This window comes from Lissotriton helveticus, chromosome 7 (assembly GCF_964261635.1).
Source record: "Lissotriton helveticus chromosome 7, aLisHel1.1, whole genome shotgun sequence".
In the NCBI taxonomy this organism is placed as follows: Eukaryota; Metazoa; Chordata; class Amphibia; order Caudata; family Salamandridae; genus Lissotriton; species Lissotriton helveticus.
Genome location: NC_136068.1, coordinates 138,837,452 through 138,855,479, shown reverse-complemented (window position 1 = coordinate 138,855,479; position 18,028 = coordinate 138,837,452). Strand labels below are relative to the sequence as shown.

At 42.7% G+C, this 18,028-nt stretch overlaps 1 protein-coding gene across 3 annotated transcripts in view; it reads left to right on the top strand.

The window, feature by feature from the left end:
• LOC144768244 (targeting protein for Xklp2-A-like) overlaps nt 1-18,028 on the top strand; it is a 267,670-nt gene that overhangs the window by 52,137 nt on the left and 197,505 nt on the right. For all 3 annotated transcript variants that reach the window (XM_078651761.1, XM_078651762.1, XM_078651760.1), the window contains exons 9-10: nt 3,505-3,679; nt 17,330-17,462. In XM_078651761.1, coding sequence (XP_078507887.1) covers nt 3,505-3,679; nt 17,330-17,462 — 308 coding nt within the window. The remainder of the gene's footprint in view (nt 1-3,504; nt 3,680-17,329; nt 17,463-18,028) is intronic.

Genomic DNA, 18,028 nt, shown 5'->3' with positions numbered 1-18,028 from the left:
TGGTGTCTTCGTCGACGAGGCCGTCGATGGTGTCTTCGTCGACGGGCCCTTCGTCGACGAGAGCGTCGTTGGTGACTTCGGCGACGAGACCTTCGTCGACGACGATGATGGTTTCGTCGACGGGATTGTCGTCGACGGACCGGAAGTTTTGGTAGACGGGGCCGTCGTCGACGGAGACGTAGACTACGGGACAGTTGGTAACTTGGTTTTCGTCGTCGAAGACTTCACAGATGACAACATTTTTATAGACATCAGAGGTGAGGTAATAGCTGAAGTGGTGACCGTAGAAGTCAAAGTAGTAGTATGAGCAGACACCAGAGAAACAGTTTTAGCCTGGGCTGTCCTCACAGTTGTAGTCCGAGGAGAAGATGCACTCTTTGAGGGTTCTGAGGCTCTCTGAGAGGATTTAAGTTTCTTCTTTCTCTCAGGAGAAGAGCTTTCCTTGGATCTGGCTCTCTTGCTGGAGGTAGAGGCCTTTTCATCATCAGTGGAAGAAGATTTCAACCACAAAAGAACCCTTGCCTCCCTATCCATGATTGTTTTTGAAGGGAAGGTACGGCAATTTCTACAGTCCTTCACAACATGTGATGGGTGCAGACAATAAATGCAGTCAGAGTGCTGGTCATCCACATGGACCCTCCTCTTAAAGCAGGTTCCACAAGCCTTGAAAAGAGCCTTCTTTTCAGACATTTTTCTGAGGAAAAAAGCCAAATAACTGAGTAGGCACTCAGGGAGACTCCCTTACACACGAAGTGCGGTGAAAATCTGAGGAACTGCCTGGGCTGGGCAGGTTCTAGAGGGTGAGGACAGAAACACATCAACAGCCTAGAGCTGAGGGCCATTTTTCTGTCCCTGCAAGCCTTCCTTCCCAGGATTGCGAATTCGTCCGTGCCGGTGCGTACGGACAATACCACCAGCATGTACTATATCAACAAACCGGGAGGAACAAAATCTCTCACCCTGTCGCTAGAGGCTCAGGAGATGTGGGAATGGGCCATACGCCACGGCATATCCCTCAGAGCAGAACATGTGCAAGGCGTCCAGAACTCTCTAGCCGACAACCTCAGCAGAGCTTTCACGGGCTGTCACGAATGGGAGCTCGAACAACATCAAGTAGAAAGGATCTTTCAAACTTGGGGAACACCAACGCTGGATTTGTTCGCCATGCAGCAGAACAGCAAATGCCTGTTTTATGCCAGCAGGTTTCCTCAACCGAGGTCAAGGGTAAATGCCCTTTTGATGAGATGGTCCGGAATCTTTGCGTACGCTTATCCTCCGATTCCGCTCATTCCGAAGGTACTGCAAAAGATGAAGAGGGAACATTGCACTCTCATCCTCATTGCTCCCCGTTGGCCACGGCAGTTTTGGTTTCAGGAGCTCCTTCTACTATCTCAGCAGCCTCCACTTCGTCTCTAACCGACAGTGTCGATGTTAACAAGGGAGGGAGGCCAGATCCAACATCCGGATCCTCAATCACTGCACTTGCACGCTTGGCTCCTGACTTCCTAGAGTTCAAGGATCTTAACATCTCCTCAGACTGCAGGGTGATCTTATCGCAAGCCCGTGCTCAAAGGGCCATCAAGACCTATCGTTTTAAGTGGAAACGATTCTGCTCATGGTGTGAAGAAAATAATGTTCATCCACTTCAAGCTCCTCCGGAAGCCATCCTTCCAGATCTGCTCTTTAGCTAGGGCTGGACTGGTTTTTTCGTCCATCAAGGTGCATCTGGCGGCTATATCCAGGTTCAGGAAGAGTTCCAACAAACCATCCTTATGTTCCTCATCTTTGATCAAACAACTCCTTAAGGGGCTATTCCGAGCTTTTCCACCAGTTCGTCGTCCTCCTCCTGAGTGGGATCTTAATATTGTTCTTTCTCAACTTCTAAAAAGACCTTTTGAACCTATTCATAAGGCGGATCTAAAGTTTCTAACTTTGAAAGTTGCTATCTTACTGGCTCTCACTTCAGCCCGCAGAGTCGGTGAGATACAGGCCTTCACTGTTACACAGCCTTTCTTACAATTCTCTAAAGACTTTGTCACTTAGGACTAACCCAAGATTCATTCCAAAAGTACCAACTCAATTCCACATCAATCAACCGGTGAAACTCAAAACTTTTTTCCCGGATCCTAAGACTTCAGCGGAGAAAGTTTTACATTCTCTGGTTGTGCAACGGTGCCTGATGTTTTAGCTTCAAAAAACAAAGGACATCCGCAAATCTACTCAACTTTTTGTTGCTTATGGTCAAGCCACCTTGGGTCAAGCTGTAACGAAGGCAACTATAGCTAGATGGTTGTCTTCTACGATTGTCTTCTACGATTGTCTTCTGTCATGACAAAGCCAACAAACCTTTAACAAGAAAGGTCAAAGCGCATTCCACCAGAACAATGTCGGCGTCAACGGCCCTTTTCGCTGGAGTGACGCTGGAGAACATTTGTCGAGCTGCTACGTGGAAAAGTGTGCACACTTTTACCATACATTACTGTTTGCAGTCGGCAGTTCATGATACAGCAGTTGGAGAAGCGGTGCTGCAGCATCTTCTTCACTAAGGTTAGACTTTTTACAGTCTTTTATTCTTCATTTGCCTATTTTAAGCATATGTTTCATTATGTTTTAGCGTTTTTAAAATGCTGTAATGTATATAATGTACTTATGAAGGTTTTGATGCATATGTTATGTCAACAAGTATGTGCTCTATTACCTTCCTGGTTGTGTGGGGATCTATATGGTTTCTTTTGTCTCCCACCTTCCTCTAACGACCGACATGATGTCACTGCTTGCTACTCTGATTCAGGCATGTGAATCTATGAAAGATACCCCAATACTGGATAAGAAAACAAGTTACTTACCTGTAACTACGGTTATCCAGTATTGGTATCTCTCATAGATTCACATGCACCCACCCTCCTCCCCGGCACGGCAGTTCTGCTTTATGGATACTCATTCTCACTTGTGCTGGGAAAATCTGAGGAGAACTGCCTGGGCTGGGAAGGTTCTAGAGGGTGAGGACAGCTGATTGGCTGAGGCTACTATTTCAGGTATTTTTACATAATGATGTAGATAGGCTGGTAAATTTTGAGGCCTAGTTAGGCCTTTAGGCTTTTCCAGCCTACTACAAGAATTTTTTAGGCACTGCTATTGTATATATTTTTACCGTGGGACTCCCGCCTCGAAGACGGGGAATGATTCAGGCATGTGAATCTATGAAAGATACCCCAATACTGGATAACCGTAGTTACAGGTAAGTAACTTGTTTTCTTATTAACTAAACATCCAGTATATTTACCTACAAGAATCAATTTAACACTATTGCCATCACTTTATCATAGCCTGTGGATGCCTTCAAGAAGATTTGACCACTATATAACCCAAAGGAGCATTTGTGTAATTGCTGCTGGCAATTTCTTTTGTCTGGACATGGCAAGGGCAGTTGCTGTGGAGCTTTACCCATCTAGGCTGAAAAGTACAAAATGGTGTACACTTACATACATTTTTGTTTGTCTTTAGGCGCGTCTTCCCAAAGGTGGCTGCACTATCCCGAAACCCTTCAAGCTCTCAAAGCAAAACAAGAGGAAACTTACTGAGGAAGAAGGACCAGGCAAATTTGTATCGATGGCTGAGCAATGCGCGGCTTTCTTCAAGGACACACCTCTACGCTTTCGCAGACTTCAGCAGAATGTGGGTTAGTCTGTCTGTAAACACTTTGTGGTTGGCGAGGTTGTCTGAAAATGAGCCATTCTCATTGCCTCTGGTTTTCGGTAGAGATTTCCTACCTGCAAAACTTTGGTTTGTATGGTGCCAGGCACACTTTCTTCAAAGACATGTGTTGAACTTCTGCTATTATGTCATTTTGGATGTTTACTTGATCTTTGGTTGATAGGCAGGAGGATAATTCAACTGGAATGCTAGAGCTGAAGGTGGTAACTTTGTTTTGTTGTGTGTGTACTTCTGGAGATTGAATGAGTTTGAACATAGAATCTCGTCTCTTCAGACTGGTTTGGGAGTGAGGAGTGTGGCAGTTGTTTGCTTGGAGAAACACCTGTCTTTGCACTTTAAATAACCATAACACTAAAAAAGCAAGGCCAGATAGAGTGGTCATAAGCTGTTCAAATGCCGTAATCCTATTCTCTATGTAAAGGGAGAAAGAAACACAGCATTGTCTTGTAAAATGTACTATTCATAATTTCTAAAACCAGGTCTAATTTGATCCCTCCGCTCCTCCGTTTTCCCCTCACTCATTCTGTCTTTCAGCGCCAGGAAGCCTCGGCGTCAGTGCGCTCTACAAATGGCACATAAGATAAGATAAGATCCCTAAAGTTCCTTATTCCCCTTCTAGTTTTAGAAAGGTGGATTGTTGCAAAGATCTGGCACATAAGTATCAACCAATCATTATGTGGCTTGAGTTCATATTCTAATAATAATCCACATTTATAAAGCGCACAATCACCTGTAAGGGTCTCTAGGCGCTGGGGGCCGTCGGGAAGATTAAGCAAGCTATTGCCCAGCATCACATGGTGCTGGGTTAATCTGCCGCCGGTGCCGGGGATCGAACCTTGATCCCCAGATTCCGGAGTCAGTCGCCCTAGCCGTGGCGCCACACCTCTTCCATATTCTAAAACCTTTTAGATAAAACTTGAAACTTTCTTGAATTGTATAACCAGCACAGAGCAGTTGTCAGTAAATACTTCAATCAAAAAAATGGCAACCAGGCCAAAAGTCAGGCGCACAGCTATTGGTAAAAAGCAATAACAATAGGATTCAATTATATGGTGAACTCTAAGAAAGGGATAGGTTGTCAAACAGTCCCCAGAAACCCCAGATTTCCAGGGTTATATCAAATTCAAGAACAGTATCGCTCTGAGCTCCACAGCAATATCTTATACAGCATTAATCCGCCAATACAGTATAAAAAACAGTTATTCTCAAGTGCAGGAGTAATGTCATTCTTGTAACAAAAAATATATGTGTCCGTTATAGGAAGTAATCCACAAATCCTGTATTCACGGTATTCCAAAATCTTTTAATGGTTTTTATCTTCAATCCAGTTCTTTAATTGCCATTCAGCCTCAGCCAACACGTGTTTCGTCTGATGCTAATCATTGCATCAACAGACTTCATCAGGGCGGAAACCCAAACAAATTTACAATATTATATACACCCACCAGTCCAAAAGCTGGTAATTACATTACCCATTATCGAAATCACCGAAAGGGTATATGGTGTATAAAAAAGTCACATAGAGAGGCTACCAAAGTCCCAAATATAAGATGAAGTCACCCGAGTGTGAAATAAGTATGTGCCATGTATTAACCAAAAATAGAATAATCCCAAACGTACCATAAAAACCAACTCATGAAATTAAGGTTTTACCTCAGACAAAATCAAGTCTTGCTATGATCAATAGATCAACATAATCCAATTTTTCTAGAAAAGTGAGAAGTTACCTGAAATAAAGGTATACTGTCCTAATCATTTTCATGTTTTATAAAGGTCAATAATAATTTCAGAGCCACGATGTAATAAACCTATCTCACTGTGCGGTATATCGTCTCAATACTCAGATATTTTTCTATATAAAGCCAACAAAAAAACAATTATTATACATATGTCTCCTCGCCTCACTTCTAGCACGTTTGTTCCTCACTGAATATAACGTCGAACTGGTCAACAACGTGGTTATTTAGTCCCAATAGCAGGATACACAGGTACATGTACCTAAAAAGTCAAACAAAAATACCAATAAGGAACAGTCTGATATACAAGACTTTCCCGAATTCCAATCATATGATGCACGAGTACGTGTACCAAATGCCATTTGGGAAGCAGTATGACATATAAAACTGCCCCCGTCATATCGTTATACACGCTCACCTGTCTTCTCACTGCTGAGTTTCCTCGTGTGATTCCCGGCTTTCGCGTTGTCCACTGGCGCCATATTTAAATGGTTAGTCACGGATTAAAACCATAAGCGCCATATTGAAATGGAGTATTGTGTTTTATTTAATGAATATTTGTATCATTTATTCATGTTTATATACCTAAATTAGTTATAAGGGTGTTTATATAATTATTAGATAAAGTCGTTTGATAATTTAACTAGATTGCGATATTTAATTAATGTCGGACTAGTCGCCCATTAAGATTCTTATTATTCTCCAAAAACTAAGATTAACACAGAAATTATTTAATCCGTAATCATTATAAATAACCAATGCTGTTTTAAATCCGACGTTCTGTTAAAAACATTAGTCCTCTCTCTATTATTTACGCAATCAAACGGCAACTAACTTATCTCTGCAGATTATTTATATAATTCTCCTGAATCGTCCTTTATATAATTCACATACGTTATGATCAAAATAGATTTCAAAAGTAAAAAACAAAAAACAAAAAACGGACCCAGCATAATTATTACCAACAGCTCATTCGAAACAGTGATTCCAAAACTCACTGTCTCGCTCCAAACATCATGGCCACGAAGGTTATTTTAAATAGGCACCTATATTTGTATACCTTAATTCAGATTCCTGAACACTTTACTCTTTATTTTCTTCTAATCAACGATAATTTAAGAAATTTAAGAATATATCAATATATCACAGAGGAATTGTCAAAGGAAAAGAATGAAGAGTCATCGATAGCAATAAAGAACTAATATCAGTTGTACCAATATTAACTCTATAACCTCATATAACAGATACAATTTTATCTATATTGAAAAAATTCATTAATATACGTTAACTCCATAAGTAAACTACATCAATTCAGAATAAGCAGGAGCCTTATGTCCAACATATACGAGACATTACCATCATATGTTCAATATGAATATTGACAAAAACCATACTTCATGTTCAATATATAAGCTGATTTACATCCAATGGTCAAAACAAGAAATAGGACATAGGTACATGTAACATTCCCATAATATTGTCCTTGCATATGTAACAAGGCCTATGAGATGATCCAGCTGCAACTTACATTCTACCTAATGGTCTATTCATTCACCCAAGAAAAACTGTAACTCCTGCACTTGAGAATAACTGTTTTTATACTGTATTGGCGGATTAATGCTGTATAAGATATTGCTGTGGAGCTCAGAGATACTGTTCTTGAAGTCAGTAAATACTTAGTCTGTAAATTAAGAAGGCAGGACTCCATTTTCAAAGTGAGAGTGGGACTGTTCCATCATCAGTTAGTTGTTCGCAGCAGTAAGAGAAGATATGCAGTTAGCTTTAAGGGGCCATTTGGCGCAGTGATTGAGCAATCTGGTTACTTGACACAAGCGTTTTCCCCTGCAACTTCCATGAATTGAACGCAACACACTAGTTGTAAATCTCCACCTCAAACATGCCTTCACAGCTTGTCTGCAGGATCTTATCTGCTTACTTACAAAGAGCGGCTTTAGTAACTGTCGCCGTTCGGCCTGTAGATTTCTGCAAATACATAGCAGATGTAAAACACTTTCGTTGGCATCCTCACATGAGTGGCGTATCAACTGACCATGAAGTCACTTCCATGAGGGAAGATGCGGTAAAGATGGTAAAATGCCCAAACGAAGGTGAAGATGTTGCCTCTTTCTATTGAAGCCCGTACCTAAGTATGGTTGTGGGGAGCATTTATCATAACTGTGAACCACGAACCATCCGTGGGCTCTTTCTGTTAGTTAACAAAACAGTGAAAACGTTATCACTAGCAGGAGACAAGGCAACACTATTTGTTTAAAACAGGGATGGGTTCCTGAGGCTGCCCAGAGTTTATGGAGTCCCAGACTGTCTATAGATGTCAAGTAAGACCTTGCTGCACAATCATTATTTAGATTTATTTATTTCCATAAATGGGAGTTCAGTGTGCCTGCTACAGATTTTTTTTTTTTTTTTTAATCCTGTACCAGGCCTTAGCATAGGATCATTTGTGGGCTATTTCTTGGCTTTGCATGCCGAATTCTAGCCTTATTTGGGCTGGTGAGACTTACTTTGTTAAACTAAATATTCTGGCAGCTCTTGACACAGTTCTGTCCAGTCAATGCCTTGCTTCCCCTCAGACAATCACTCCCATTAGTGATAGCTGGGATGAGTTTTGCTTTCCAGACTTGTTGCCATGGGATAAGGCTTTGGCCGGCTGTTTTCTGTTTGATCTTTTTTTTTTTAGTTTTTTTTTTTTATGGCTACCGCAATAGAGTTGCCTCTTTTAATTGCTGTTTTTTGCTGATTGAAAGTCCTTTTATTATCAATGGTCACACCTAGATACTTGTGCTGGTCGACTACTTCGATTGAAGAGTCTGCTATGTGCCAGCAGTATTTGAGGTTTCCTTTTTCGGTTGTATCCTCATAACCTGCGTTTTTGCCATAATGGTTAGGCCGTTAGATGTAGTGTCCAATAAGAGTTGAAGACAGATGGGGGTCTGGCTGACCAGTACGAGATCGTCTGCATAGAAAAAGTTGGAGAGTGGGAAGCCTCTCAGCTTAGGTGTATGAGAGTTACAAGTACCCAGTTCTGTTGATAGGTCAGGCATGAATAGATTGAAAAGCGTAGGGGCCAGAACACACCCCTGTTTAAGCCCCATCGTAGTTGGAATTTTCCTGGACAGGTACTTTCCGTCTCCTAGCTTTACTTGGACCCAAGTATTTGTGTGAAGGAGTATTAACTGATTTAGGAGGGTAATGGCAATAGCTGTTAATGACCTGTGACCTTCAGTGTTGTCCCCAACATTAGTACCAAAACCAGTGTGTGTCGCTAAATACTGGGTGATGTCAGACCAATTCCCAAACAATCATTGGCGGCTTACAACCATGTGCATTATGTCCACTGACGATACAGAAAAGGGGGTGGTGATGAACAGAGTGTCTGAATTAAGCAGACCACTCTTACCCAGTCCAAAGATCAGGGCTTGATCCATCACCGTTATTTATCTCACTGCCCCATCCCAGCTCAGAACCTGGCTATATGCAAATTAGTCTGTCCCTGGCCCAGTGCATCATGGGAACAGGGCAGACCAAACTACCAAGCCAATTCTTCACCAGAAAGGAGACAAGCTACCGGGGACCGGTTTCTGGCATTTCAGCCTCTTCGGCCCGGCTTGCTTGAATCCTGATGGAGCAGTGAGACTCTGTCCATCACCACCCCTTGTTGTAAATAATTTTGTCCACCCTAAGCGTGGAAGGGTATACTCAGATGTGAGTCCCTTGCTCATTGCACCATCAGGATTCAAGCAAGCCGGGCCGAAGACGCCTGAAATGGCAGAAACCGGTCCCCGGAAGCTTGTTTCCTTCCCAGTGTAAGAATTGGCTTTTGTAGTCTGGTCTGCCCTGTTCCCATGATGCACTGGGCCAGGGACAGACTAATTTGCATACAGCCAGGTTCTGAAACTGGGATGGTGCAATGAGCTAAAAAACGGTGTTGGATCTAGCCCTGATCTCTTGACTGGGTGAGAGTACTCTGCTTAATTCAGAGACTCTGTCCATCACCACCCCTTGTTGTAAATAATTATGTCCACTGACAGCAGCCTGCATTGAAGACATTTTTTTTTGTTTTGTTTTTTTTCTTTCTGTATGACTGACTGGTAGCCCACTCGGTATTTTCTCGGGTGTATTGTACAGCAGACACACCATTTTGAACTGCTTAAGCTATAAGTTAACCCATATTACCAAACAGTTGGTTGAAATGAGAGCTTATCTTTAGGTTGAATTGCCTGCCTAATTTTAACCCTCCATTAATGAGCCAGCTCATACATGGGTTTGTGTAGAATTTGTTTGAAGATGGTATGATTAATTATAAAAGTTGAATGCGGCGTGTGGCTGTAGAACAGGGTGTCTGTAAGACTGACTCATTCTGAGAATGCTAGTCTGTTTTTGACATGGGAAGAATCTGACCCAGGTCAGTTGTACTAGTGGCGCTATAGCTAGGGTTCAGGGGGGAACTGACCACTATGGTAGAATGAACAGGGCTTTGTTGATCTTGGTAGAGTTTTCAATTACTTGGTCTAAATGCTTATTGGCAAGGTTCTAAGTTTATAGGTTTAAAAGAAAAAAATCATTTGGAAAACCTTTTATTGGTTTTTTCATAGGTTCGTTTTCTGATTTCGTTGTTAGGATGATAATCATGTTCATTACCACATCTGAATTAAAACCAAAAATTATTTGATATAGTATGTTCAAATCCTTTGGGCGGCTGTGTCAATCTTCCGATACGTTTGCCACACTAATTGTCTTTTGGGGGGAATTCTACTAAGGATTCTACATTTGCTGCACTTCGGAGATTTGTGAACGTTACTGTTTATTATGCTGGACTTCTGTAGCCTTTTAAGACTTAGAGTTGCTGCCTCCTTAACTAAAGACTTGTGCGGTCAGGAGTCTACAATAATCTTATTTACCCTCCGAACTGGTTTAAAAAACGCATTTTGGTTGTAAAGCCAAAGATTGACTAGCCTAAAGCAAACATGCCTTTACATAAGTTGTTGAAAAAGTTTAGTTCCAGTAACGTCATAGTGCTAGTTGTTGCTTTGTGTCTTGCCCGTGTGGTAGAGGATTGAGATGGGAACTGTTTGACTGAAATCATCAGACTAATAGGTCGAGCTGGAGTAAGCAGTGCAAAGCGCTGCTGTCTCCAGCGAGCGCTATAGTTAGGGAATTGCCTCGGAAGTGGAACAGGAGATGGTCACGCGCAGAGCTTTTGGCGATTTGCACAGGTGTACGCGCACCTACAGCCACGCGCTGTGCCAATCTCCTGTTCCGCGGCAAGTCAGCCTCCTGCAATTGCATTATTTTAACACCCATGCGCGCACGCATGCCCCTCTCTTCTTTCCCCCGGCCAGTGCACGCAACTTGCACACGTCTCTTAATTTCCACCAAAGCTTAGGTTTCTGTTCCCACTTTCTGCTCTACCTCCCCTCTCGTGCATTGACCCCACCCCCAGATCCCCGCCTTTTCACCGGTCCCTGCTCTTTCTCTGTCCGTCGCCTCTTCTACCACCTCAGCAAGCGGAGAAACGGCCAAGAGCGCCTGCTCTGAAGTGCGTGCGCCCCCTGACATCACTCAGCGGCTGCACTGTACGACAAAGTCGTGGGCCGCAGCCATTGACCCGTTCGGACAACTGCCCTTTTCTATTCTCTACCCCTGCCTTCCTTTCAATGGTCACATTCCTGACCATGCTTGTTGTCCAGGGTTGTTCTGCAGGTCGGGGCAGACTCCTGCCACCTATAATCCCAAGAAGAGCAGGATCTAGGCCTCGGGAGAGCAGAGTGAGAGGCCGCCATGTCTCCATGTGGTGCAGCACAGGTGGAACTGTCCTTTGGAAGAGAGCAACACAGCAGGCCAGACTAATGCAGGGAGAAGGTGAGGTAACTTCACCAAATGGGACCCTGTGCAGAATGAGGCCCCCCCCTGGTTCTCGATTATCTCAGACATTCATTGGCCTCTTATTCGAATCCCCCCTACCTTCTTTGAAGAGTGCCTATGCAACCCCTCCCACCCCTTGTTACGCCCCTGTATTAGATGCTCTGTTTGTCAAGCGTGGCTTCACTCTGAGCATGGGACTAATAGGTTCCTTGTTTAAAAATGTACATCTAAATATTGTTTATTGCCGGTAGCTCCGGTGATCTCGCAGTTTATGTAGGAGCCCAAGTCCATAGGAATTGGAGGTGGCGTAAACTCGTTTCACCCCCCAGCCCTGTTCGAGGGTGCTTGCGTCATAAACGTGGGCGGCTTAGGAACGCGGCAATTGGTGCTTTCTCAACCTTTGGATGGCAAGCGTGACGTGCCACAGCAGATGGGGAAGTCGAGGTCTTGTGCTTGCTAAACAGATTCAAGGCTGCACGCTCCCTCGCCGTAACTCTAATAGCTGCCCCATGAAGTCAGCCGGAGAGAAGTGGGACGAGAGGAGGACAGACGGGGGTTGTGGAAGTGGCTCCGAGGTCATTGCTGCGCCAGTTGTCTTGAGAGCGATATATATACTCTTCTGATTCCAAATTTCTCGGTGGGCTTCAGAAGGCAGGTGCTGGTCCTGTGAGAATCTAAGTACTACTCCTGGCAGGCCAGTGCACCACACGTTTGTCCCGCTTTCTCTTCACTTTTCCTGCTTTTGTCTCCACTGTCCCCAAGCTTTATTACAAATGTCACAAAAAGATGTTAATATTTCACTTCTGTTCTTGGATTTACGTCACAATAAAATGCACTGAACATAATCTTCACAAAAGTTAAAGCTATTGCCATTATAAGTTACAATAACTTTTTAAGTATTAACAAATTAAAAGCCATTGTTTGTAATATCAATACATCTAAGTCACGTAAATATATTGCATTACAAATGCTATAGGCGTCACATTTGCGTAAGTTCTAACTATTGGCATTGTAAATGACAAAGCTATTAATTTCGCTAGTTTCAAAACCAACACATAAATAAAATATTTCCATAATACCAATAGCTCAAACTTTCCTAATGCGAGACCTATTGCATTGCAAATGCTTGTTTTTTTAAGGTAGTTAATTGACCCACCTCTGGTATTTGCTTTTGTCATCTAAGCCCTCAGTTATATGGTAAGAGAAAGATCCTAAGATGTTTGTTCGTCATTCCCATCTCAGCACATGGGTAGACGAGGAGCTTTAGAAGGCAAACTGGGATGGGACATCTTTTACACCTGGACAATGCCCGGGGTACCTTTCTAACATTAAATAGAAATATGTAAATATCTTTCATCCTGCTGTCTATTAACTTGTTTGCAGGCTAGAGGAGCATGATGGCAATCTGCGTTCTACAAAGAAGCAACTCCTATAATATAAGTAGCATGAGAACTTCAAACTGACCCTTTACATCCTACCTCTGAAATTTGTAGTTTTGAAGTGTGTTGTCCCCCAGACCTTGAGTTTGTGCCTAGCTCTTGCTTCCCTTGGCTAGCAGTGCAGTTCGTTTTAAACCTATCCACAAGTGAAGCTAAAGAAATCCACTAGACTTTGGATTCTATATTGGAAATGTCAAATTGTCCTTTTCCACACCTGTCATCACATTAAATGGGTGTTCGATATCTGACATCACTTTGTCTAAATGGACCTCCTAGATAGTCTCTGGTTACTGCAGCATTAATGTTTTCAGTCTATTCAACAGAGTCCTCTTCAACTCTGATAGACAATGTGGGTTTTAAAGTTTTGATGACCCTGCCTCCTCACACACTTGATAGGACTAGATGTGTCACATTACAGGGGCCAAGCAGGTGTGGTCAACGGCAATCAAGGCTTAATATTAAACTTCTTTACATGCTATAATAACTATGGACATTGGTTTTCTCTCTAAAGCCAGGGTTGTGGTATTGAATAAAAGCCTACCTTAAATAGATGACATTTTGCCCAGACTCCTCACTCAAAATCCTACACATCTTGACAGGTTATCATTTGGGGGGGGGGGGAGAAATATGCATCTTTACCCCAGTGACTGGCCCAGACCTGCCATCTCAATCTAGTACAGACAGCTCTTCAATTGATCTAGACCTTTCAGATCTCTAAAGTGTTTAGTCCCCAAAATCATGCCAGACCCTCCTGAAGGATAATGTCTCGGAGCAGAATTGTCTTTATTTGACAGGACTTGAGACCCTTAGGGGAGAGAGGTCACACAATTATTTGACTATACGCCAACTAATTAGTTACATTTCTGAAAACCATGCTAAACGCTTCAGATGCAGTGAACAGGGGAATCTAGATGCACAATGAGAGTAAACAAAAATAAGCACGGGGTTGCCACTTCTTTCAAGACTGATTATCTGGTAAATGGAAACCAAACACCCAGGAATCTCCATTTCTGGATGTTTTACCTTTGAGCAGGTCTCACTCCCAGGAAGGGGGAAGCGTTTTTGGAGAAACTTAATTGCCAGCAGACACTAGGTAAAACTTGATCAGCACCTTCGTATAAACTCGCCAATATTGTGACTTTCCTGTAGTAATGAGCGTAGTGACGAAGATATCAAGTTGCCTGCTGTCCTCCCAAACCCACTGCCACAAACTCTTACAATTCCAAGTGGGCAACAAACTATTTAGAATTTTTTTGCCCCTTTTCCCTAAATACTACTTTCTCCAAGCCTTTTAGAAATATGACCACTGCAAAATCTGCTGGGCCCCATCTGGACATGACCAGTCTGTTTAACAGAGGTGGTATTCTCAACATTCACATCTACCAAAGACCAAGGCCAGAGTATCCTTCAATGTGACCTCTAAACCTGGTTGTAAGCATCCCCATGTCCTAGAGAATGTGATCACTTTGATCTAGGGAGGCCTTCACATGAGAAATGGAGTGGTTTTGAAAAACAAAATGGAAATGAATGTGGTGTCAGCACAAAAGCCTTCAACGCACCCGTCAGTGCTCTTCGGCCCACAGCTTTGTCTTTTCTTGTTGCCATAAATGCTGTAAAGTAACTATCAATCCATTCCTTGGCTATTTGGCAATCTAGAAGGCAATCCAGTCCGATCTTTATTTTCAGAATAGAAAATGAGAAAATGTAGTTGATTATATAACTGCAGCCTGGTGAACAAACTAGTACCTGCTTGAGAGAGAATGCGCAATTATCCTTTTGTCGCCCCCCCCCCCCGGGAATCTCAACCAATACTCCGCAAGTCGAACAACGGCTTGCGGAGGGGGAGCGCTGGATGTTGGAATAGTATAATTTACTATTCCAACTCCAGTCTGTGCGGAGACTGTAAATCCAACACCTCCCTCTCCTCCCCTTTTAAAGACTGCTTTGTGCTTCCCTGCAGGGAAAAACGTTGTTTATCCTTGAGAAATATTTTTGAATCTATCTGATATTATGACAGCCCTCTGAATTCATAAAGGCATCTTTACTATTTTCCTGTCCAGAAAAATCTCAAAATGTGTGAGCAAGCATACTAGCCTGTTTCATCACTTGAATTTACCAGGTTGTTTAATGACCATGTTATTTCTCTAATCATGCCATTTAAGTTCCAAGTTAAAGTATTTTCGTATTTGTGTACTTTGAGAGCCATTCTATTCCAGCAGATCTGTATTTTGAATGTGTGAAGAGTATTAATTTGTTGTAAGCGATAGACTAAAAGATTAACCCATCTCTAGGTATTCTAAGCCTGCGGTGCTGTACCTGGGTTATTAGGCCTTCATCAATGTAAGGAGTATCAAGATGGATCGGGTCGAGTGAACCATTCTGGTACGGATGTGAATGTGCTAACCAGGAGGATTGTAGGTCATTCAACCAGTGCTAAAGAATCGGCAATTGATTTTTACACTGCAATATCCGTACAAGTCCTCCAGACAAAAGCCACCTGACAGCAAGTAAATGGGGTTACATGGCACTGCTACTTAAATGTTGATACATAGGCTAATCTTAGAATGTTTTTCTTTTTTGTCTCAGAGCTCACTCCAATATGGAGTAGGTACACGAAACTGTAATTTTGGTCACAGGAAAATGTAAGTTTTGCTAGAGTGGTTCTTATGGGACTGCTTTCACCTTATTGCAGGTATTTGCAGAGAATTTGCTCTTTTGAAACCTATTGGCAAAAAATGCCAAGTGAAGAGTGATTTCATTAGCATTCTAGAGGAATTGTGGTCTTGCTACTCTAGCCACCACCATAATCGATATGCTTAGTTGGAAATGGATTAAGACTCAAATGAACCTTGCAGAATCTGTATTTGTTTGCAATGGTTACAATTTGTTTTGGTGTCATAGTATGTAGGCTAGTGTTTCACTCTTTGCGAAGAGCCGGTCTGGGCAAAATTTTAGTATGCGAAGGGTTGCAGACAGGGTGGCAATAGTTTGACTTTTGCCTTCATGTTTTGATGCAAGGTTGGACAAGTTGGTCTGTCACTATGTCTCAAATTGCTACAGTCATGCCAAGTACTCTGATCGTTCTGAAGCTGGAAAACATGACAAACCTACAGCCCTCTGCCCTACCCTGGACCACTCTTACTTCGAGCCTTTAACTGTTGAATGTTGTGAGATCACCTAAAAAGGACTCCTCAAAAGCAAAGTTCCTAACCTGTGATGGATTGAACTACTAGCCCATCGATAAATGACCCAAGAACGGTCCTCCAGTAACCATTACTAGAAGGAAGTCTGATCATGGAGCCCACCCTATCACTATTCCCAAAGTGAATGAAGTCACAAGAAGTACTTTCTACACAATGCAAACTCTATTGATTCTTCCCACACCTTGGTTTCCCGCATCTATAAGCTTTCATGCACATTGTTCTCTCACAGGCTGCAAATAGACTATTGGAGTGTGTAAAAGGTCAAAAGGATCCAAAAAGCAGCAGCAGGACAATTGCTATGGCAATATCTGCCACATCTCCACCCCTTTAAGGCCCTCTCTATTGCCCGCAGGGCCAACTGTCACAGGTCCATTCATCTTTAAAGTAAAAGTCAAAGGAATTAAACTCTTCAATCGAGCCTGGCACCACTGCTGATCGTCCCACCATATAAGAATTCATGCATCGTGGGTTGCCTTCTCCAACGGGCAACAAAGGGATAGTATTCTCCCCCAGCAAAGACCACATCCTTGACCTCCCGGAACTTACAAAGCCCTTCCTCTTCCCCAACAAATTACTATTACTGTACAAGAGCATGTATTTCATCTGCCGCTCTTCTTGAACCCACATTGTGCTGAGGTGCAATACCTGACCTGGGAGCACTACTCTGGTCTTTACATACAACACCCACACACTTGCCATATAGGCCACATTAAGAGCCTACACCATGAAACCAAGGACAACTTATGCAGTAGCATGCTAGCTGTCATTAAAATCACTTTGATGCCTTATCGTGGTATGAATTGCTGCATAAACTTCTCGTAATACAATATGCCAGCAGTTCAGCAAAGGCAGGTATGTATGTGGATTTCTGGATTGGAATGAGTGGGTGTAGCGGGTATGGTAGTCCCAGGGATGGATAACTAGTGTGCTACATCATTGAGGTTGTCCGGTTTGTGAACTACCTCTTTAAGGCTCCTGCTCGAGTCTGCCGAGGTCCAAAAGGTTTCAACTCTAAGGTTGTGTAAATCAACAAGTCGAATCGGGAAGGTGGATGTATGTTCAGAATCAACAGCTGACATTTCGGTCGGGGGGGGAGGTGGGGGCTAGTTTTGAGTCATGCAGAGTAAGATGCTTGAGACCTGAATGTGGTTGGTTTGAACTTGGAGTTTGTGAAAGTGGTTTACTGTGGGACGTTGTATGGACGGTGTCTTTGTGGTTGCTTAGTAGTAGAAGTTAGGTAAAGTTGGCTTGGTGGACTGGCTGCGAAGGGTGAGGGGTTGCTGGACGTTGGTTTGTTAGTAAAGCACTTCTGCTGCCCTAACATCTGGGTTCCTAAAGTACACTTCCTTTTAAGGTCCATCATTCGTGGAACGTCGGAGAGCCAAGTCCGCTAATCCCAGAAGTCCTGAGTTGGGGACAAAACGCTGCAAACAAGTAACCTGCAAAAGGGCGGCTCAACAAGAGACTGGTGGGCAAAAGCTGCAGAAGTAAGTGGTTGCTGCATACCGTTTCATTTCAGACGATTCAAAGGTTTCTGTAATGAAAATATCTTGCCAAACCACTGTTACCTCAGTTCATATTTACCTGCATTATTAATTTGTGTATATTGCTGCGGCGTATCCTTCCATTTCCTTAATGGTATTGTTTCAATGTTCGAAAAGATACGTTGTTGCATAGCCCAGTAGCTGCAATCCACTCTTCAATTTCAAATTAAAGTTGAACTACCATGATGCTCCCAGATAGTTTGTAATCCACAGCTGTGAATTAAATGACGTACTCTGGGAATATAATTGACCAGGGTGACCTTCAGGCTTGCTGCAGTTCCAGTATTGCAGACATTGATTGCTTTCACCTCTGCAGCTAAGTTAGGTTCCAATGCAGACGAAAGTTTTTTTTTTTTTTTTTTTTTACTGTTTTTGTATTTTAATATAAATGATTTTACTTTTGTCGTATCATTTGGCATGTTGGGTAATTGTAGGAAAGGGTAATCTGTAGTATGTCTGGGTAGCCTTACCAGGTTTATCACAATTCCTCAAAGATGGTCCTTGGAATC